Source organism: Podarcis pityusensis (genome assembly GCF_964106645.2).
Source record: "Podarcis pityusensis genome assembly, chromosome: 9".
In the NCBI taxonomy this organism is placed as follows: Eukaryota; Metazoa; Chordata; class Lepidosauria; order Squamata; family Lacertidae; genus Podarcis; species Podarcis pityusensis.
In genome coordinates this window covers 75384983-75408118 of record NC_138034.1, presented here as the reverse complement: position 1 = coordinate 75408118, position 23136 = coordinate 75384983, and the positions used below count along the sequence as shown (strand labels likewise).

The window sequence follows — 23136 nt, the reverse complement described above, 5'->3', positions numbered from 1 at the left end:
GAGGGTCTCCTGCTGCACTTGCAGACCTATTCCCTTGCAGGAATTCATTTTGGGGAGGAATTTACTTTAAAATGTATCCAAAACCCACCCAAAGCTTTGAAAAAGAAAATATTAAAGGCAGGCATAGGCAAACTCGGCCTTCCAGATGTTTTCGGACTACAATTCCCATCATCCCTGACCACTGGTCCTGTTAGCTGGGGATGATGGGAGTTGTAGTCCCAAAACATCTGGAGGGCCGAGTTTGCCTATGCCTGATCAAAGGGCTCAAACCCATCAAAGGGGCAGAGCGCTCCAAAATCCAGCCTAGTTTTGCATTCTGCAGGACTAGCCAATCGTTGGAGGGCGCAGCCTTGTCTATCAGAACCGCGGCCCAATCAGCGCCTGCTCCCTTTGGGAGACTTTCCCCGCCTCCCGGCTCTTAAGCCTTCCCTTTCCTCCTATTGGCCGAGTGCCTGCCACTCGCACTTGGGAGACGCCCACCGCTCTATGAACCCGGAAATTGTGAAGCCGCGCCTCCTTTAGCCAATCATAGTAAGAATTACAGGCAGACGCATGCGCATGGGGCGAAAGGAAGCGGCAGTCAGGCCGGGAGGCCAGCTTTGCGCCACGAAACTACATCTCCCAGAGTGCATTGCGGAATGTTCCGGCGGGCAGCTGAGCCGACTTTTAACCCGCGCGGCATGCTGGGAAATGTAGTTTTCCCGATCCCTCCCCTTAGAAGCAGCTGTTTTGCAGCTTCGCCTTCGCTTCTCGGAGGGTCCGGGAGCCTCTGGCCGCTGCCGCCGGGAAGACGGGTGAGGGGGGGGGGCTGGCAATGCTCCAGTGGCAGAAGGGTCCGCGGGCGGCTCTTTGCAGGAGAGGCAGTGCTGCTCAGTGGTTAGAGCTGGGTGGGAGCGGGGTCAGTCCCTGCGTCTCCCATTTCTCAGTGTTGCTTCTGTGGGGATCAGATCTAGTTCTGCAGTGAAGGGATCTCAGCTAAGGAATTCCCACCCAGTCTCTGCCTCTGAACCTGGAGAGGAAAAGGTGCCTGTCAGTGGATATTTAGGCATGGTTGCTGCAAGAAACGTCCTAGTTCAGAAGCAAATTCATGGAGCATAGGGCTGTGACTGGAATCACAGAGTTGGGAGGAGCCTGAGGGTCATCTAGTCCAACCCCCTGCCATGCAGAAAACTTTTCCCCCAACGTGGGACTCGAACCCACAACCCAGAGATTAAGAGTTCCACCGACTGAGCTTTCCTGTTTTCTCTCCCGCCCTGTGCTGCGCCCAGCCTCCCGCCATGGTCCACGCCTTCTTCACCCAAAATTGAATTGATAGAAAGCAGAGGTAGAACACTATCCAGAATGTCTGATTTGCTGTTAGAGTGGTTTACGAAAGATGAGGAAGTGAAAGAAGCTATGATAAAATGGGCTGTAGCTTTTGGGCATAACATTGAATTGGATGCATGGATAAAATTGTGGAATTGTGAAATTTACAGCATGTACGGCTCTGAAAGAAAATTTAATGAAAATGATCTATAGATGGCATTTGACGCCGACAAAGTTGGCAAAAATGTATAGGACGAGGGATAAAAAATGTTGGAAGTGTGAAGAGGAGGATGGGGAATATTATCATATGTGGTGGACGTGTGATAAAGTGAAGAAATTTTGGGAGTCGATTTATAATGAACTTAAGAAAATATTAAAATATACCTTTCCCCAAAAGCCAGAGGCTTTTTTGCTCGGTCTGATGGGAAAGGCGATCAAGATAAAAGATCAGAGGTTATTGATGTATGCCACAGATGCGGCAAAGACTTTGCTGGCCCCAAATTGGAAATCACAAGAAGTTCCTACTATTGCGGAGTGGCAGTCGAAAATGAGAGACTATGCAGAGCTAGCCAAACTGACCGGAAGGATTCGGGATCAGGACGATCAGAGATTCCAGGACAATTGGAGTAAATTTGTCGAATATTGGAAGGACAGTTGTAAAAATTTAAAAACACTAGCAGGATTGAAGTAACTCCTACAACGTAAAATAGATAAGATGTGAAATTGTAAAATATGCGAATGGACCTGATAAAGGATATCAACTGAAGGGAGGGAGGGAAGTCACGAACTCGGCAGAGCAAAAAAGTCTATATGTTGAAGAATGCATGGTGGTTGTTGTTGAGTCGTTTAGTCGTGTCCGACTCTTCCTGACCCCATGGCCCAGAGCACGCCAGGCACTCCTGTCTTCCACTGCCTCCCGCAGTTTGGTCAAACTCATGCTGGTAGCTTCGAGAACACTGTCCCACCATCTCATCCTCCGTCGTCCCCTTCTCCTTGTGCCCTCCATCTTTCCCAGCATCAGGGTCTTTTACAGGGAGTCTTCTCTTCTCATGAGGTGGCCAAAGTATTGGAGCCTCAGCTTCACGATCTGTCCTTCCAGTGAGCACTCAGGGCTGATTTCCTTCAGAATGGAGAGGTTTGATCTTCTTGCAGTCCATGGGACTCTCAAGAGTCTCCTCCAGCACCATAATTCAAAAGCATCAATTCTTCAACGATCAGCCTTCTTTATGGTCCAGCTCTCACTTCCATACACCACTACTGGGAAAACCATAGCTTTAACTATATGGACCTTTGTTGGCAAGGTGATGTCTCTGCTTTTTAAGATGCTGTCTAGGTTTGTCATTGCTTTTCTCCGAAGAAGCAGGCGTCTTTTACTGTATTAGTAAGAAAGCATATGTAAAGAAAATAATAAAAATTTATTGGAAAAAGAGTCTTCTGCTCTACCGACTGAGCTATCCCATGTTCTCTCCCGCCCTGCGCAGCGCCCAGCCTCCCGCCATGGTCCACGCCTTCTTCATCCAGACGTTACGCTGCCGACCCGGGGAAGAGGCCGGCTGCTGCCGAGTGCTCTATTCCAGGGTCTTCGGCCCTGAAGGGTTGGAAGATGCTGGTTCCCAGGATCGCGAGAAGGAGCGGCTGCGCAAGAAGGAGCAGATCCTGGCCGTCGCCAGGTAACGCAACTCTCGTGCTGTGCTCTGGAAGTGTGTATGTGATTCTGACCTAACTCAGCCTCCTAGGGGAAAATGTACACCAGGAGCCTTAGTTTGGTCAGAACGGAATATAAACTTCCAGAATTAATGTTAAATACGCCACTTCTGGTGAATGAGCCACCATAGTCGCTACAGGGCCATGAAAATTTGTGTCCCGGGCTTTTAAGACTCGTCTACACATGAAGGAATATATTTTTGTATATAACCGCAGCCGCAAGAATACATATGGCAAAATATTGGAAAACAAAAAAGGTACTGCTCCAATCAGGGGCTGCTCCAACCAAAAATTCTATACAGAATGGAATGCGTAGGTGAATACATGAAGAAATATGGTGTTAAAGCAAAACTCTTAATAGGCAATTGTTAAGCGTGTAAGGACAAAAGAAGTAATTCTAATTTATCAGTTTTCATGCTATTTTGTTTTGTTAAAGCAACTAGAAAAAATATTGTGTTGGGAAGATCTCACACAGGTGAAGGGAAGCAGTGGGGAGGAGGGGAGGGTTAGGTTGAATTTGGGAAATAAAATAATATATGGGACAGCAAAGGATATAACAGATTCTTATAGAATAGTAATATATTGTAACCAGAATAGAAGTTCAAAAGGGGAAGTAAATGTATTTCTAGTATTTTCATTATTGTAATAGTTATTATTATTTCCTATTGGTAGAAGGCAACGTTAACGTAGACGTCTTTGTTTTGCTGTCTGTATAATTTTCTTAAGTCAAGAATAATAATAAAAAAGACTCATCTACATATGCACTGTCTGGAACCAAAGGGGCGCATTGGTTGAAGAGCTGTGAATCCCTACCGCAGTTCTCCCACCCCACCATCTACAGTGGTGCCTTGGTTCTCAAACGCCTTGGTTCCTAAACTCTGAAAACCCAGAAGTAAGCGTTCCAGTTTTTTAACGTTTTTCGGAAGCCGAACGTTCGACGCGGCTGTCGGCTATTGTTTCCGATGCGTCTGCACCAATCAGAAGCTGCACCTTGGTTTTCGAAAATTTTGGAAGTCAAACGGACTTCCGGAACGGATCAAGTCTGGCGTTTTTGTTTTTGTTATTTATTTTGCGCTTTTGTTTTTGAGGCTTTTTCGGTTCATTTGTTTTTGTGATTGTGTGGAACCCAGTTCAGCTACTGATTGATTGAGACTGATTGATTGTGTGACTGTGGAAATGGATAAAAGCCCCCCATCCAAACAATGACTATCATCAGTGCAGGAAATATTTTTTTAAAAATGTTTATCATCTATAATACTGTCTTATTTATTTTATACTACAGTACATTGATTATTCCTTTCAGTTTATGGTCTCATTAGATAGTAAAATTCATGTTAAGTTGCTGTTTTAGGGGTTCTTTTATAAGTCTGGAACGCATTAATCTGTTTTGCATTACTTTCCATGGGAAAGCGCGCCTTGGCTTTGGAACGCTTTGGTTTTGGAACGGACTTCTGGAACGGATTAAGTTTGAGAACCAAGGTACCACTATAGTGGTTTGTTGGTTTCCCACAGGTCAGCCACTGTGAGAACAGGATGCTGGACAAGTGGGCCATTGGCCTGATCCAGCGCTGCTCTTTTTATGCACACCACTTTTCTGCGTCTCTCTCTCTCTCCCCGCAAGCTCTTTCATGGAAGGAAAGCTCCCTCCGATAAACTTCAAAACTCTGCATCCTCTCTATTCGCAGGCAAGTGGAGTCAGCCTGCAAACTCCACCAGCAAGCCTCCGGGAAGCCTCAGTCCGAGCACCTAGCCCAGCTCCCTGACGAACCCGTTTCTCTCCAGGATGCCCCGTCGGGGGTCTTCCGCCTCCCCACGGGGGACCCCTTTTCTGAGGACAAGACCGTTCTGTGGCTGGGCATCCAGTGCCTGGGCTTTGCTCTGGTCTGCGGCCCCCACGAGAACCTGCTGCTGGCCGAGAGCACCTTGAAGCACCTTGCCAAGACCCTCGTCGACCACCTCAAGCTGCTGAGCTCAGGGAGCGACGTCGTCCTCAAGGCCGACAGGACAGAGGTCCTTCTCCACAAGTTCCTGCCGCACGGGCAGCTGCTCTTCCTGAACGACCAGTTTGTGCTGGGCCTGGAGAGAGAGGCGAGTGTGGCGCTTTGCAAATGAAGGATCTCCAAAGGGATGGAGGCTTGAACGGCCGTGGGCAGCTGTGGACGGGTCAGCTGGTTTGCTGCATGCTGCGTATGCCAGCCTGGACCTGCCTGCAGCCCCTCCGAGTGCTTGGGACTACAATTCCCATCGTCCACAGCCAGCACTGGGCGATGGGATTTGTAGTCCCAAGCACCCAGAGGGGCTGCAGGTGGGTGAAATGTGCTCTGTGCGACAGCAACGTCACACGGCACACTGCATGATGGAGAAGAAACAGGAGGAGGAGGAGGAGATGGGGCTTCAGAGACTTATTACCGCTTCTCTGCCAAAAAACTCGAGTTCTTTCCCCCCCTTTTCTTTTTTTAAAATTGGTTTTCACATATTACATTACAATACAGATGTACCAAAACCAACACCAATTCCTCCCCATTACATTTCTATTTCCTCAATCCATCATATTATTCTTTTCTCCTTCCTCCCTCTTCCCTCCGTCCCCCCACTCGATTTCCTCCACATTATACAATTTACAATAATCTTTGCATTCTACAACCTTCTCAAATCATCTACATATTCTTATTATCTTTCCTTACTAATTTTTCTTCCATCCAGTACTTCACATTTTAATCTACACATATTAGCATATCTTTTTTTGAGCAATATTTTGCCATATATTAATCAAAACATTTCCACTCCTTTTTAAATTTTTGATTAGATTGATTTCTTATTATAGCAGTTAATTTTGCCACAATTAAATATTCATTTAGTTTATAAATCCATTCCTCCTTTGTGGGTTGAGTTTGTGACTTCCACTAGCAGCGATCACTATTCTAGCAGCTGTACTTGCATATAGATAAATTCTTCCCCCCCCCGGTAGTAACTCTTCATCTATCAATCCAAGGAGATATGTCTCTGGTTTCTTTGTTATTGATATTTTCAACATCTTCTTTAGTTCTTCATGTACTACTATCCAAAATTTCTTAATTTCCTCACACCTCCACCACATATGTATTGTTTTTCCTATTTCTCGACCACTTCTCCAACAGAGGTTGGATTTCAATTTATATATCTTTGCCAACTTAACTGGCGTTAAGTACCACCTATAGAACATTTTGACAAAATTTTCTTTAATTGTATATGAGGCAGTAAATCGTATATCCTCTTGCCAGAGTTTCTCCCATTGCTCTAGATGGATAGCATGTCCGAGATCCTGAGACCATTTAATCATCGTTTCTTTCACTTCTTCCTCCATCAATTCCCAGTCCAATAAAAGATTATATGACAAAACTCGAGTTCTGATTTCCCCTCCTTTGAAACAGGCCCTGACTGGTGAAATTGTTAGGAGAATTGCTGTTGCAATTGCCTCGAATAAGAAAACATAGCTGTGGTTTTTCAGTGTTCAAAGCATACGGCATAAATCAGGGATGGAGAACCATCAGAAATGCGGCCCTCCAAGCCTTTCTGCCTGGCCCTCGAGACTCTGCCACACCCATCTCCAGCCCTTCTTCGTGCCTCCTTGAGGGATTTTGCCTGGCTGCAATTGGTCCTTGAGCTCTGATCATGCAGCTTGGTTGCCTGCGTGGAGGACAGAGAAGTAGAATCGTAGAATTGGGACCCCAGCAAGGGTCATCTAGTCCAACCCCCTGCCATGCAGGAACCTCAGCTAAAGCATCCTGGACAGGTGGCCATGCGTGTGAGAAGAAACTAGACTGGTGGTTTGCAAAGTGGTTGGCACCGCCCCCCTGGGCAGGAGGGGTTATCTAATAATAATAATAATAATAATAATAATAATAATAATAATATAATTTATTATTTATACCCCGTTTATCTGGCTGAGTTTCCCCAGCCACTCTGGGCGGCTTCCAATTGAGTGTTAAAAACAATACAGGATTAAATATTAAAAACTTCCCTAAACAGAGCTGCCTTCAGATGTCTTTTAAAGATAAGATAGCTACTTATTTCCTTCACATCTGAAGGGAGGGTGTTCCACAGGGCAGGTGCCACCACCGACAAGGCCCTCTGCCTGGTTCCCTGTAACTTGGCTTCTCGCAGGGAGGGAACCGCCAGAAGGCCCTTGGAGCTGGACCTCAGTGTCCGGGCTGAACAATGGAGGTGGAGACGCTCCTTCAGGTGTACAGGACCGAGGCCGTTTAGGGGGGCAATAAGGTAGCAGGTGGGTGCGGGAGCCATAAATCAGACTTTGCAAAGGTGGTCTCCCTGGATCAAGTTTGTTGAATTAATCAAACTAAATAGCTTTATTTGGGTTTCGGATAAATTGTCGCTGTATTGAATTCTGTTGCGTTATTGTCTTCCTTAGTGGGCTGTGCAAAGTGCTCTTCTGAATAATCCTTTTTATGGGGTAGGGGGCTCAGTGGGCACTAAAAGTTTGGGACTTTGGTACAAAGGCAACTCTCAAATTGATTGCTCAACCTGCTTTTTCCGTCTGGCAAAAGTCCATCAAGGCAGCCTTGCCTCTTCCAGGCCTTTAAAATTCTGACATGCGGATTGGGGAAAAGGAAGAGGGTGGAGGGTTTTCCTGCAGTGTTCCCATCGATTAAGAAAATCCGGCAGTCATGGGGCTAGGCCTCTCCTGGAGTGACAGCTGCTTATGAGCTTCTGGAGACCTTTGGCTGTCCTCTGCTGGATCCAGAACACTGGGTTCGGTGGCCCCTTAGTCCTGTCCTGGAAAGGCAGCGGGGCATCTGCTCAGGAGAAGACCTTCTTACAGAACCATTTATAGTTGTATGTGCAGCTGACGTCGTTCCAGTGCGTTGTGAAGTGAACACAGTCTTCCTCATGTTGTGGTGCTCCATGCCAGTTGTCTGGTTGTCCTTGTCCCCAGAAACTGGAAAAGAAGGCGAGAGGCTGTGATTATATAGCTGGCATGCTTTAAAATATATATATATATCTTAGGGACGCGGGTGGCGCTTTTGGTTAAACCACAGAGCCTAGTGTTAGAGGACATTCGGCACAGAAACATGTGTGTATACCTTTAAGAAGTTTCTGGGGTTAATTGGCTGCAGCTGGCCGTTGCTATAAAGGAAAAAAGCTGAGTTTTGTAGCCTGCCTGCAGGAATAACACCCACCAGAGTTTGTGTTTATTGTTTAGTAATAAAGTCTTCGTTTTAGTTTGGGTTTTTACACCTATGTCTCCTGGAGTCACTCTGTCCTCTGCCACCAGCTGGAAATCCCCCTCCAACACCTAGGAGTTGCCGATCAGAAGGTCGGCGGTTCGAATCCCCGCGATGGGGTGAGCTCCCGTTGCTTGGTCCCTGCTCCTGCCAACCTAGCAGTTCGAAAGCACATCAAAGTGCAAGTAGATAAATAGGTACCGCTCCGGCGGGAAGGTAAACAGTGTGTCCGTGCACTGCTCTGGTTCACCAGAAGCGGCTTAGTCATGCTGGCCACATGACCTGGAAGCTGTATGCCGGCTCCCTCGGCCAGTAAAGTGAGATGAGCGCCGCAACCCCAGAGTCGTCCGCGACTGGACCTAACGGTCAGGGCTCCCTTTACCTTTATGCATGCAGTGCAACAGATCCCTTGTTGGCCTCCGTCTGTCTTGAGAGACAACGGAGTGCACCTCTGCGGGTGAAGTCAAACTGCTACGTTAGCAGTGCCACAGTGACCCCCCCAGGATGCAAGCCTGGATGTCCTGGGCTGCCCAGACGACAAGACCCCTCTCTCAGCCTCGCTGATGGGGTCCAAAGGAAAGCAGAGCAATATTTTTGGCAAATGCTTGGCTGTAGCATTTGCTGGAAGAAGGCGTGCAAGGTGCCAGCCAACCGTCTTAGGGACTCCACTTCAGATTTGTGTAGAGTTTACTCCTTGGCCTTTTCTTCTCTGGAACATGTCCCGCAAGGCACCAGAAGTTTAGAATCAGAGTTTTCCTTCTCTTAGATGGGCTGCCTTCCCAGGTGGATGAGCCCCACCTGCCCCTCTCTTCCCTCTACAGCAGGGGTCAGCAAACTTTTTCAGCAGGGGGCCGGTCCACTGCTCCTCAGACCTTGTGGGGGGCCGGACTATATTTGGAGGAAAAAATATGAACGAATTCCTATGCCCCACAAATAACCCAGAGATGCATTTTAAATAAAAGGACACATTCTACTCATGTAAAAACACGCTGATTCCCGAACCGTCCGCGGGCTGGATTTAGAAAGCGATTAGGCCGGATCTGCCCCCCGGGCCTTAGTTTGCCTACCCATGCTCTACAGCATGTGCAGAAACTGCTTTCTTGACCATTGGACCCACTATTAGTCTCATCCACTCAATTCCCAGCGCCTGGCTTTGCATGCAGGAGAAGTCCCTAACTCACTGAGGGCTTGAGACCCATCAGCTCCCCTCTCCTTGTTTAGCCGGCCAGTCAAAGCCATTCCTGGGGTGTGTCCGCTGTCGCATGCTAACACATTCTAGGAGCCACAGGTGAGAGCTGAGTGTGACCAAAGGTGGTCAAACTATCCCAGAAGAAGGAGCATGATGTGTTCCTATTAGTCAGGGTCCCTATTACTCAAAGATCCCTATTGGTCAGGGATTATCTTTCCTGATTTTGGTTTGTTTTAGGAAATCACAGAGTAGCACTTTTCCAGGGGTCTCCTGGGACGGAGGCGAGGACTATATGAAAAAGTCTGTTTTGTAGGGGCACCTGAAGTGAAAGAATACAGAAAGCCACAGACTGTGTTTTCTTCTTTTTTAAAGAGCTGATCAGACCCACCTAAGCTTTTTGTTGTACTTTGTGCCGTCCACCCAGGTCCAAACGCCTTCTGTATTTTGGTCAGAGAGTCCGATCCAAAAGTGCTGATTTCTGGCTTCCCTGACAAGGTATTCCTGCAAAACAGTTTCAAACCACAGTGATCCAGGGTTGCAGAGAGAGAGAGAAAGAGAGAGAGAGAGAGAGAGAGAGAGAGAGAGAGAGAGAGAGAGAGAGAACTAGGCTCAGGGACAGGATACCATTCTCAAATCCTGGCTCAGCAGCAAATGGCCTTTAGATTTGCAGGTGGGCAGCTTGATCCTGTGCACATTTACTCAGAAGTAAGCCCCACCCAGTTCCCAGAGGTAGGCTGGGACTTTAGGAATCAGCGAGTTGTGCCTAACCCCTTCTGTGCAAAGGACCCTCAACTCTAGAAATGCCAACTGACCAAGAAAACAAACCCTTGTGTCTCTAGCAGCTGCTTGATGCGCAGAGAGCAGCAGCAGCTGCTTTTCCCAGGAAGGGGACTGGCCTGGTAATAGTGGCAGGCTAAGTTGCTGGCAAAAGTGCAGAAGCAGAGGCCAGCAAAGAAGGTGGCAGCGCAGTCTTAAGGCGGCTGCTTGGGCCAGGAAAATGTTTCGGGCCAGCCCAGGTGTTGGTGTTTTTGTTAGCTGAGCAGGTAAATCCAGGTGTTTTGAAGTGTGTGCGCAGGGCTGTCTTAAGCATATGTGGCTCCGGGGTGCAGAGATCCGTTTGGCGCCTCCCCCAGGTTGCCCAGTCCCAGGTGCGCAGGAGGGTGGAGCCAGCCGGCCGCCTCAGCGTCTTGCTGGCTTGGTTGTCCCTGAACTCGCAGCGCAGAGCCGCCCGCAGCAGAAGAGCCCACTGTAGCGCTCTGACCGACAGACGGGCTCTTCCCTGGACTCAACTCTCGGACCCTGGACTCAGCCTGGCGCCCAGGTGCCCCGTGTCAGCATCTCCGCTCGGCCAAGCTGATAAAGCTCATCTTCCTCCGGCCGAGTCCTTCGGAATCACCTCCGACAAATAATTAACGACCTGAGCCTTTGATGAGGCCTCAGGCACATTCCCGTTCAGCAGAGTTTCCAGCACAGGGAAGTGATTTATAGCTACATCGCTATGCTTTATTTCTTACTACACAGACAGCAAAGAAAAATACACCCTCCCTCTATGAAAGCAGAGAGCAACTGGAACAAAGGAACAGGAAATCAGTAAACATCACATCCGTCTGCTGCCTCCATGAGACTTCCAACAGCCTGGAAGGTCTCTGGAATGTAAACAGAGCCTTTGACTCTAAGCAGCTGCTCAGTGGCAAACAGAAACTAACACCCCGCACCCCTAGCGCCTATGGGTAAGACGGCCCTGTGTGTGTGCTCACCATCTCTTCCTTTGACGTGATGGAGACCAGGTGTGTCCCCTGGGCTCTACAGGTGTCCTCAGCTTCCTGCCAGGGCTTTGCCTTTTGGGAAAGGAAATAGACGCTGCCGTTGTAAAACTTCCAGCCTGCGGAGAGGAACGCCAGGAGTTCCCCTTTGGGAGAAAAAAGGGGAGTGGGTCTCAGGAACCCTGAACTGCAGGAAAGGCTGATTGGAGGGGTTGGATCTGAGCATCGTCTGTTCGAGGATGTAGCATGAGTGTCTCAAAAAAGGGAATGGATGTGTGCTAGAGAAGGGATGGGGGCTCAAGCATGGTGTGTGTGCATAAATATTATTTATGTATTGCATTTATAGCCAACTCCCGCCCCCCATTCAGTTCAAGAAGGAGCTTGTCATGCAGAGGCGTGAAAAACCACAGTTCTTGAACATTCTTACTTGTTCATTACATGTACAAGGTGTGACCGGAAAGTTCGGTGAATGGTCACGGAAATCGGACAGTGAGAAATATTTGAACATACATACCTTAAAGGTAAAGGGTAAAGGGACCCCTGATCATTAGGTCCAGTCGTGGCCGACTCTGGGGTTGCGGCGCTCATCTCGCTTTACTGGCCGAGGGAGCCGGCGTACAGCTTCCGGGTCATGTGGCCATCCCCTACCCCCCCACTTTTTGGGTATTCCGTTAAAGGAATCCAGTGGTTTGTGGATCCTGTCCAACGCCCTTGTTGTATTTGCATCAACAGGCTCCTTCTACTGGTGGTTAACCCTTGATAGACTCACCCCTTCCTGAGGGGATGGAGTCAAGCTCTGTTGTTTTATCCAATGCCTAAGCCAATATCACTCACATGCTGTAATCAATAAAGTTGTGGCCTTTTTTTAGCCCATTAACCTAATATACTGCGTCCTTGTGTCTTTCTTATCCTCAAGTGGATGGCGGGTCCTCGACTCACAACTGTCATGCTGCCAGAGAGAGGCTTGTGGGCTTTGTGGTTAAAAACACAGTGAGTTTGCAACTTTGCCGTATTGTTTTTAATATTCGGTTGGAAGCCGCCCAGAGTGGCTGTGGAAACCCAGCCAGATGGGCAGGGTATAAATTATTATTCTTATTCTTATTATTCTTATTCTTATTATTATTCTGGGATTTCCCTTGCCAGCTCTGCTCACTTGGCACAGGGCTGGAAGCAGCATTCAGGGACACCTGGCTTACTAGCAGAACCAGAGCAGCGCATGGAAACGCCGTTTACCTTCCCGCCAGAGCGGTACCTATTTATCTACTTGCACTTTGATGGCTTTTAAAGATAAGATAGCTGCTTATTTCCTTGACATCTGATGGGAGGACGTTCCACAGGGCGGGCGCCACTACCGAGAAGGCCCTCTGTCTGGTTCCCTCTGTCTGGTTCCCTCTGTCTGGTTCCCAGCGAGGGAACCAACAGAAGGCCCTCGGAGCTGGACCTCAGTGTCCGGGCAGAACGATGGGGGTGGAGACGCTCCTTCAGGTATACTGAACCGAGGCCATTTAGGGCTTTAAAGGTCACCGCCAACACTTTGAATTGTGCTCGGAAATGTACTGGTTACAAGAAGGAGATTCTGACTAAACATCAGAAAGAACTTTCTGATGTTAAGAGCTGTTCAACAGAGGAACAGACTCCCTCGGGAGGTGGTTGCCCCAGGTCTGGCCAGGAGGATCGCCATAACTCAAGTTGGGGTGGGGACTTGGTTTTGCCCCTGCAACTTTAACTGGATCGTGATATGCAGAAATCAGGTGGCAAAGTCCTTTAATTGAATAAGGACCAACATTGCCACCTCCTAATATGTTTCAATTACAGGAGCAGTAGGCGTTTAAGAAGTTGGCACCGCTTATGTCCAGAACCGGAGATGGTTTGGGATGCTGACTCCCCTTGAAGGAAAGGTGGGATTGGAAGAGGTCTTCGTCACTGATTTTGACCCCTACTTACTGTGACGATTCTGGATAGCGGTTTTTGACGCACTGACGTTCCCCAGGTGGGTTTGGATCTTGTAGAAAGCCTCAGAGATGTTTTGGAGCAGCTGAACACCTGGAAGGGCAGAGTTTGGTGTAGTGTCAGACCAAAGTGAGCTTTGTGAAATAGGAGACCAGGAGAAAAGTGTCAGGAGCTCGTCCTACACTCGGAGTAGGACCCTGGCAGAGTCACATCCCTCACTGGCATGTTCTCTCCCTCCTGGTCGATCGTTCAGGAGCTTCAAAGCTTTCTTCAGCCTGAACACCACAGCGACCGATGCGAACAGATACCAGCACACTTAGGGATCCACAGAGTTTGTGCAGCATGCGTAACAGACCTCAGCAACTCAGCATTTTGGCTAATCTACTTTATTTACATATCAACACACACGGAGCACTGCAACATGGCTCCCTCTCTCTCTAGCATCAGACAGCAAAGAGAAAAAGAACAAAGGACAACAGTCCCCATTTAATGGAACACAATAACACAAACATCCTTTCTCCGTCGCTTCCCACTTGGTGGAGTCAAAACATACATCGCCATGTGAAAGACAACAATCCCATAACTGCAATCACGGAGCAGGAATTCTAACAAAAAGTAACGTTTCCATAAACTTCTCTCTGGCTAAGAAAATCACTGAGATGCAGTGATTGGGGCAGCTGCACCTGTTGGCTTTCTGTTTAAAGGCACAGGGTACTCTAATCAGAGAAACAGGTGTTCCTTATCCCTGAAGGAGGTATTTAAAATCTGCCAGTTGCTGGAAACTACAGGAGAGGAGAGTGTTTCTCTTGTGGTCGGATCCTGCTTGCTGCTTTCCCATAGGGGCATTGGTTGGCCACTGTGAGAAGAGGATGCTGGACTAGGTGGGCCATTGGCCTGATCCTGCAAGATCCACTTCTTATGCCATAGACGCATTGTGTGGCCTATTATCACAGCCTCAGTTTCCCAACTGTAAAATGGGCACAACAATAACCTACTGTACTTTCCTAGCTTGGCTGTGAGGACAAACACTTTTCATTATGCAAATTAAATGACGAAGGGCACAAATCATCTGGAGGAAAGGAAGGGAAACGATTAAAAATAGGAACCCTTCCCATCCTCACATACTCTGAGGATTGTCCTCATTTCTGGGTTTTGCAACTTACTCTCAGATGCTTCCGCTGGTGAAAGAGAGATATTGCTGAGAAACAGGGAGGTTCTGATCTTCTCCATCACTCCTTCGATTTCCTGGAGTTTCTTCTCCTTCTGGGAATCTACAAACCATATGAACATCATAAGAGCATGCTGGATCGAGCCAATGGCCGACCTGTGGGGAACCCACAACCAGGATTCGAACACAAGAGCAGCACTCCCCCTTCTTGTGGTTTGTCTAATATTATTAGACAATTACTTGTCTAATAATCCTTTTTAAAACACATCCAAATTGGTGGCCATCACTCTTTCCTGTGGCAGGGAGTTCCACAGGTTATCTGTGCGCTGCATGAAGAAGGACTTTCTTTTATCTGCCCTGACATGGCAGACATGCAGGATTAACTTCCAAATAAAAGTGCCAGCGAAGGCAAGAAGTGTGAAGGGGGCGTGCAAAGTAGGAAATCCAAAAATCTGAAAATGCTGAACAGATTTCAGAGTTTGTAGTTTTGCTCAGAACTCCCTGCTACCCCTTTTCTTTTTAACAGGGTCGGAACTTTTTTTTGTTCTCCTCCCAACTGCAGCGGAGGCACAAACGGAACTGCGTCGGCCCACAATCCATTTGAGTATCCTTGCCTCTCCTACCTGCCCTGCCAAATTCTAGATTTTGTAAGCTCCACGGGGCAGGGACCTATCATTCATGTTCGCCTGCAAATTCCCATGTACTTCTGGATCAGGCAAAGGCAAACTCTGGCCCTCCAGATGTTTGGGACTACAATTCCCATCATCCCTAGCTAACAGGACCGGTGATCAGGGATGATGGGAATTGTAGTCCCAAACACCTGGAGGGCCAGAGTTGGCCTTTGCCTGATCTAGGGAGCCTTGCAGTATCTTCTGGGATGTTACAGCCCATCCTTGAGCATGCCTCTTGAATACCAATGGCACTTTGGCCCTTCCAAGATTTTGTTCTGCTGGTCTTCCTGGCAATGGGGCCGGTGGCATTTTCTGCAGGCCAGCCAACTCTTCCCTATTCAGATCAAATCCCTTCCTTCCCCACCATCGCTTTTCAAGGCTAATTTCCCTCCCACTTGGAAAAACCTCACCTTTGCTCTGGTTCTCTCATTTTTGGGGGTTATTTTCAGGGGTGGGCAGTGACCAGCATTTAGCTTTTAATTGTCGTAAACAAAATCTGCCCTTATTCCCTTACGGGGGACACAAGAGCCCTTATAGAGTCCTTTGTAGGTTCTCCATCGGTAGGAGACAATAACAGAGGCCAACCAGAGAAAGCCCTAAACGGCCTCGGCCCAGTATACCTGAAGGAGCGTCTCCACCTCCATCTTTCTGCCTGGACACTGAAGTCCAGTGCCGAGGGCCTTCTGGCGGTTCCCTCACTGCGAGAAGCCAAGTTACAGGGAGCCAGGCAGAGGGCCTTCTCGATGGTGGCACCCGCCCTGTGGAACGCCCTCCCATCAGATGTCAAAGAGAATAACAACTACCAGACTTTTAGAAGACATCTGAAGGCAGCCCTGTTTAGGGAAGCTTTTAATGTTTGACAGACTATTGTATTTTAATATTTTGTTGGAAGCTGCCCAGAGTGGCTGGGGAAACCCAGCCAGATAGAATCATAGAATCATAGAATCATAGAGTTGGAAGAGACCACAAGGGCCATCGAGTCCAACCCCCTGCCAAGCAGGAAACACCATCAGAGCACTCCTGACATATGGTTGTCAAGCCTCTGCTTAAAGACCTCCAAAGAAGGAGACTCCACCACACTCCTTGGCAGCAAATTCCACTGTCGAACAGCTCTTACTGTCAGGAAGTTCTTCTTCATGTTTAGGTGGAATCTTCTTTCTTGTAGTTTGGATCCATTGCTCCGTGTCCGCTTCTCCGGAGCAGCAGAAAACAACCTTTCTCCCTCCTCTATGTGACATCCTTTTATATATTTGAACATGGCTATCAACATCAATATTTGAACATGAGCAGGGTATAAATAAATTATTATTATTATTATTGTTGTTATTATTAGTACTATTAGTACTATTTTGAGAAGCAAAGCAGTTCGTAAGCCTGATCTTTATTGAACTGTTGCAACAGGGTGCTCCCCTCACACGCAGGAAAGGAAGAGGAACCCCGAACCAAGGTGTGCCTGCCTTTATATAGACATTTTAAATTGCCCGCCCTGGAGTCCAAGACCACCCCCAGAAACATCATCTATACATCACAGAAGGGGTGTAGCTCAAGACCACCCTCCCGATATATCATCCATTTCAGTCCGGTTTCCGTCCTGGTTTTGGGACCGAGACGGCTCTGGTTGCCCTCACAGATGATCTCCGTAGACAACTGGATCGAGGCGGGTCAGGACTGCTGATCCTTTTAGATTTGTCAGCGGCCTTTGACATGGTCGATCATGATCTTCTGGACCCACCACCTCACAGACGTGGGGATACAGGGCATAGCCCGTAACTGGCTGTGCTCTTTTATCTCTGGTCGGGGACAGAGGGTGGCACTAGGGAGGGAAATGTCGTCGCGCCATTCCTTGGTGTGTGGAGTGCCGCAGGGCGCAATTCTCTCCCCGATGCTTTTTAACATCTTTATGTGCCCCCTTGCCCAGATTATCCGGAGCTTTGGGCTGGGCTGTCACCAGTATGCTGATGACACTCAGCTCTATCTGCTGATGGATGGCCACACTGACTCGGCCCCGAACACACTGACCAGATGCCTGGAAGCTGTGGCTAGATGGTTTCGTGGGAGCCGATTGAAACTAAATCCTTCGAAGACAGAGGTCCTCTGGCTGGGTCGGGATGGCATGGGGATGAGGGACCAACTCCCTTCTCTTGCGGGGGCCCAATTAGTGCCATTGCCTTCTGTTAAGAGTTTGGGTGTAATCCTTGACACCTCCCTTTCCATGGAGGTGCAAGTTACAGCAACAGCCAAGGCGACATTTTTCCACTTTCGCCGCATCAAGCAGTTGGTCCCTTACCTTTCCCGCCCCGACCTGGCCACAGTGATCCATGCGATGGTCATCTCCAGGCTTGACTACTGTAATTCGCTCTACACGGGGCTGCCCTTGAAGCTGACCCAGAAACTCCAGCGGGTGCAGAATGCTGCAGCGAGGCTCCTCACGGGGTCTCTGCCATGGGAGCAGATTCACCCAGTGCTTTTCAAGCTGCACTGGCTCCCGGTGGAGTACAGGGTCAGATTTAAGGTGCTGCTTTTGACCTTTAAAGCCCTTCACGGCCTAGGACCCTCGTACCTACGGGACCGCCTCTCCCGGTATGCCCCACGAAGAGCCTCAAGGTCCATAAATAACAACACCCTAGTGGTCCCGGGCCCTAAGGAAGTTAGATTGGCTTCAACCAGAGCCAGGGCCTTTTCAACTCTGGCTCCGGTCTGGTGGAACGCTCTGTCTCATGAGACCAGGGCCCTGCAGGATCTGATTTCTTTCCGCAGGGCCTGTAAGACAGAGTTGTTCCGCCTGGCCTTTGGCTTGGAGCCAATTTGATTCCCTCCCTCCCTTTCTTTCTTTTTTCCTTTCCTTCTCCTCCTGCGATGAGGCTACATTTTAATATTTTAATGTTTCCATATTTTAATGTTGTCTTTTAATTTTGTTTTTAAGTTGTAATCATTCAATTTGTTTTTATTATTGCTTGTAAGCCGCTCTGAGCCTGGCCTTGGCTGGGGAGGGCGGGGTATAAATAAAAATTATTATTATTATTATTATTATTATTATTATTATTATTATTATTATTTTATTATTATATCATACCTACATCACAGAAAGGGCGGTCTACAACAGAAATCTGAGTGCGTTGTTTATCTCCTGTCTGGCAGGTTATCTGATAATACCTTATCAGATGGTAGTCTGGCCATTCCTTTGAGACGGTGATTACCCAATCCCTGAGACAATGGGAAGGTTCCCTGATCCCCTCCCTCCTTGCAGAGAAAACATTTGGTCAGTTTGGGAGTCAAAATAGTTTCAGGGCGGTCTTCCTGTGCTGCTCCAGACATGTGGTCCACACATCTATGTACGTGCTTGGTTGGTACATTTATGAACATTTAAAAGACCTTAAATTTTTTATTACATAATGGAAGCATGTGTGTGATCGCCCGAAGCAGCAAAATGGTTGCGTCGTTCTGCACGTCCTCAGAGGCACTCTCACCACCCATTGGGGCCTGGACAGATGTAATTGAGATCAAAGTAGGAAACGTGTAGTTGTACTTACAGAGAAGGGCCATTGCAATGAGGGAGGTGGCCAGCAGTAGCAGCAGCAGAGTCAGGAGCGTCACGATGATGGTGGTGGAGATGTCTCTCTTGCGAGATGGAGAAGAAGCTGAAGGAGGCAGAGGATGGTGGGAAAGATTAAAATTTCATCCCCCCACCCTGCTTTCTCTTAAACGTGAGGCTCCAGGGGACTACAACCCCCTCAGGCAGGTAAGGTTTCTTACCTGCCCTCCATCAGCAGGTCTCAGGCAGGGCAGGTTAGAACCATACCATTAAAAACAAGCAAAGCAGTTTACATAAAACTCGATGGAAAAAAACCTGAGGGGCTGAGTGGTGCCCCAGTGAAGAATAGGGATTGGGGCGGGGAGAGAAATCCATGTATGGTCTTGCTGAGATTCCTCCATTGCAGGAGGTTGGACTAGACGACTCTCAGGGTCCAACTCTACAATAATAATAATATAATAATAATTTATTATTTATACCCCGCCCATCTGGCTGGGTTTCCCCAGCCACTCTGGGCGGCTTCCAACAAAATATTAAAATACCGTAATGCATCAAACATTAAAAGCTTCCCTGAACAGGGCTGCCTTCAGATGACTTCTAAAAGTCTGGTAGTTGTTGTTCTCTTTGACATGTGGTGGGAGGGGGTTCCACAAGGCAGGTGCCACCACCAAGAAGGCCCTCTGCCTGGTTCCCTGTAACTTGGCTTCTCGCAATGAGGGAACCGCCAGAAGGTCCTCGGCGCTGGACCTCAGTGTCCGGGTAGAACGATGGGGGTGGAGATGCTCCTTCAGGTATACTGGACTGAGGCTGTTTCGGGCTTTAAAGGTCAGCACCAAAACTTTGAATTCAGCCCGGAAACGTACTGGGAGCCAATGTAGGTCTTTCAAGACCGGTCTCGGCAGCCGCTCCCCATCATCAGTCTAGCTGCCGCATTCTGGATTAATTGCTGTTTCCAGGTCACCTTCAAAGGTAGCCCCACATAGAGCACATTGCAGTAGTCCAAGCGGGAGATAACTAGAGCATGCACCACTCTGGCAAGACAGTCCGTGGCCAGGGAGGGTCTCATCCTGCGTACCAGATGGAGCTGGGAGACAGCTGCCCTGGACACAGAATGGATCTGCACCTCCATGGACAGCTGTGAGTCCAAAATGGCTCCCAGGCTGCGCACCTGGTCCTTCAGGGGCACAGTTACCCCATTCAGGACCAGAGAGTCCTCCACACCTGCCCACCTCCTGTCCCCCAGAAACAGTACTTCTGTCTTGTCAGGGTTCAACCTCAATCTGTTAGCCGCCATCCATCCTCCAACTGCCTCCAGGCACTCATAATTCTATGATACTGTGATTCTAGTTCACATTTAAAGGCAATTTACCCCCCCCCCATCTGATTCACACTTCCCAAAACAATATGAGAAGTTAAAGGAGGGAAGAGTGTTCTTGGGCTCAGATCCTATTTGCATGTTTCCCACGGACAGCTGCTTGACTGCTGTGAGGACAGGATGCTAGGCTGAGGGTGGGGGGGACCCCCCTTGGGCCTGATCCTGCAGGGCTCTCCTTATGTGCTCTTATGAGATGCGTTTGAGATGGAGTTGCTCTGGTCCATTGTGGGATTGCACTTCATTCTGCTTTTAGGTTCATACGCTATGCAAATCGGCAGTCTATAAGTATATATTTTTGAATAGAAACAAATAATAAATTCCCCACTAAAAAAGAAAGAAAAAAACCCGCTCTGGTGCCTTTGCAAAACACAATGCAAAGGAATACAGAGAGATAAAGAAACACAGCTCACACAACTATGCAGTCAATTACATAGAACTTCCCAAAGACAAAAAATGTCAAAAATATAACATAATATAAATGTCTTATTTTTTACATTTTGTCTCTAGTCCATTTGCAGGTGTGTTCTGCAGTGTGTCTCGCCTGATGCCTGGTTTGGGTGGGGTACACGAGTTGGTGTGGGAATCAGGCGGGAGGGATGTTTCTTAAGAGCTTATTTATTTTCATCTGTGAAACTCTGCAAGCTCTGCAGTTTCACAAGAGCTTTATTGCAGATGTTGAGTTCCACCCCATCGTTTCCGGCCATCTTTTCAGAGGAGGATGAGAGTCCAGCAACTGCATCCCACAGGAGGACCGTAGGTGTGTGTTTGGTCCCCCACCTCACCCCCAGCCCCATATTATGGATTAAATTCAACCTTCACACAACAGGAAGCCACTGTGGACTCTGGGGCACTGATAAGCAGAGAGGAAGCAGGATGTTGACAAGCCCATTCTTGCAAAAGATGCCTTGCACCAGACTTCGCATCGGGCACTGGCAATTGACCTTACAACTCCTTACGTTCCTATCACCGGACCCAGGACTGGCTCTCAGGATTGCGTTGCCACAGGTAAGAGCAATAGCTCAGGTAGGCAATTGTCCTCCACAAGGAAAGCCACTCCCCTCAAATTTACCAGATGGATGGCCTGATCCAGCAGGGTCTTCTGATATTCTGGTGCCTGGGGAATTTCAAACACTGCAAGGGGCAAAGAGGAGCAGACAGACCTGCTCCCCAATATCCCCCACTTCGATATTCACTTTGGACAAAGGTGCATTACAATTCCTGCTGGATCAGGCCAGAGGGCTCCCATTCATCCTGGTCTCACGATGCCCCAAAGGGACCTGGGTGCAACAGCAACACTCCCCAAAAACTGGTGCTATTCAGAAGCACTACTGCACCCCAGAGCGCAGTGATAACATAGCCATTGCAGACCCCCAAGTGTCCCTATTTCCCAGGGACCATGTCAGATTTACAGAAGCCTTCCACATTTCTGATTTGATCCCAGAATGCCCTGCTTTTCCCTAAAAAAAGGTAAAGGGACCCCTGACCATTAGGTCCAGTCGTGGCCGACTCTGGGGTTGCGGCGCTCATCTCGCTTTACTGGCCGAGGGAGCTGGCGTACAGCTTCTGGGTCATGTGGCCAGCATGACTTCTGGCGAACCAGAGCAGCACACGGAAACGCCGTTTACCTTCCCGCTGGAGCGGTACCCATTTATCTACTTGCACTTTGACGTGCTTTCGAACTACTAGGTTGGCAGGAGCAGGGATTGAGCAATGGGAGCTCATCCCATCGTGGGGATTCGAACCGCCAACCTTCTGACCGGCAAGTCCTAGGCTCTGTGGTTTAACCCACAGCACCACCCGCGTCCCCTAGGACGTCCCTATTTTCATCGGAGAAATGTTGGAGGGCGTGGAATAGGATGTCCCCAAGGATCCCCCCCAGCTGGAACTCGCTGGAACTGAGTTCCGGCACCTCTCAGATGGGCACCATTGCCATTCAAAGAGAATGACAGAGGTGGCCATGAGTTCCAGCCCCGTTTGCCTTAGAAAAATAGCAATGAATGTCCTTATTTTCACTGGAGAAACGCTGGAGGGGATGCAATTGTGGTTAGAAGCCATTGATAGCCTTCTTCTCCATGAAACTATCTAATCCGCTGCTGTAATGCCTTTGCTCCCCCAGACCAAGCCCCGATTCAAAATGTGAGACATTTCTTAAAAGGGAAGGGAGCCTGTCATTAAAGTGTGCCCTTACCACCGACTTCAAACTTCGTTGTATTCGCATAGATGATCTCTTGCGCCATTCTTCTCTCGATGCCACCAGCCTTGCCTGTTCTTCTCTAGCTGTTCCCTCTAAGACAAACACCTTTCTATTAAGCCTTTCGTTCCGGCCTTCTGCTCAGCTGTCCCAGCTGCCACGCCCCCTGGCAGCCAACCAATCGGGCAGAGGCTTGGGGGCGGGGTTTAGCTGCTCAAATGCGGCCACGGCAGCACTGCCCTCTCATTCTGCTGCTGGTTTTCATTGGATCACGCGCGCACCCTCCCTTTAGTTCATTGCTATGTTTTTGACCTTGCCATGGACCTGCGGTTGGTCGCCTTGGTTGTCCAAGAGGCCTGGTAGGAACTGGCAAATTGGCACTGGCCACTTGGTTTTTCGTCTAAAAGGTAAAGGGACCACTGACCATTAGGTCCAGTCGTGGCCGACTCTGGGGTTGCGGCGCTCATCTCTCTTTACTGGCCGAGAGAGCCGGCGTACAGCTTCCGGGTCATGTGGCCAGCATGACTAAGCCGCTTCTGGAGAACCAGAGCAGCACACGGAAACTCCGTTTACCTTCCCGCCGGAGCGGTACCTATTTATTTACTTGCACTTTGACGTGTTTTCAAACTGCTAGGTTGGCAGGAGCAGGGACCGAGCAACAGGAGCTCACCCCGTCGTGGGGATTTGAACTGCCGACCTTCTGATCGGCAAGACCTAGGCTCTGTGGTTTAACCCACAGTGCCACCCGCGTCCTGGTTTTTCGCCTACCTTGTAGCAAATTGTCACAACTTTTTGGGTATTGGCGGTTAGGCATTGGAATATGTTTGTGTATTGGAGGGCAGGATGTGGCCATCCCCTACCCCCCCCCACTTTTTGAGTATTCCGTTAAAGGAATCCGGTGGTTTGTGGATCCTGTCCAACGCCCTTGTTGTATTTGCATCAACAGGCTCCTTCTACTGGTGGTTAACCCTTGATAGACTCACCCCTTCCTGAGGGGATGGAGTCAAGCTCTGTTGTTTTATCCAATGCCTAAGCCAATATCACTCACATGCTGTAATCAATAAAG

General features: G+C 48.6%; 2 protein-coding genes across 2 annotated transcripts; one reads left to right on the top strand and one right to left on the bottom strand.

Moving 5' to 3' along the window:
- Positions 1-697: 697 nt before the first annotated feature.
- Positions 698-6387, top strand: AP5S1 (adaptor related protein complex 5 subunit sigma 1). Its single transcript, XM_081021273.1, has 3 exons — positions 698-794; positions 2787-2975; positions 4695-6387. Exons 2-3 carry the CDS (start codon positions 2803-2805, stop codon positions 5119-5121), a joined length of 600 nt encoding a protein of 199 aa, XP_080877399.1. The 5' UTR covers positions 698-794; positions 2787-2802; the 3' UTR covers positions 5122-6387.
- LOC308485379 (C-type lectin domain family 4 member F-like) lies at positions 5968-22305 on the bottom strand. Its single transcript, XM_081021235.1, has 7 exons — positions 22068-22305; positions 18503-18610; positions 14297-14404; positions 13128-13226; positions 11178-11329; positions 9809-9921; positions 5968-7945 (listed from the first exon to the last, which is right to left on the bottom strand). The coding sequence occupies exons 1-7, from the start codon at positions 22114-22116 to the stop codon at positions 7807-7809; spliced, it is 768 nt and encodes a 255-aa protein (XP_080877361.1). The 5' UTR covers positions 22117-22305; the 3' UTR covers positions 5968-7806.
- Positions 22306-23136: the final 831 nt, after the last annotated feature.

Bases quoted from the DNA above. Each gene is read 5' to 3' on its own strand.
- AP5S1 (XM_081021273.1), top strand. From the start codon at position 2,803: ATGGTCCACGCCTTCTTCATCCAGACGTTACGCTGCCGACCCGGGGAA. The intron at 2,976-4,694 runs GTAACGCAACTC...CTCTATTCGCAG, and splicing joins CAGATCCTGGCCGTCGCCAG to GCAAGTGGAGTCAGCCTGCA.
- LOC308485379 (XM_081021235.1), bottom strand. From the start codon at position 22,116: ATGGCGCAAGAGATCATCTATGCGAATACAACGAAGTTTGAAGTCGGT. The intron at 14,405-18,502 runs GTAAGTACAACT...TATGGTTTGTAG, and splicing joins CATTGCAATGGCCCTTCTCT to ATTCCCAGAAGGAGAAGAAA. The intron at 9,922-11,177 runs GTGAGCACACAC...ACTGTTTTGCAG, and splicing joins TCACGTCAAAGGAAGAGATG to GAATACCTTGTCAGGGAAGC.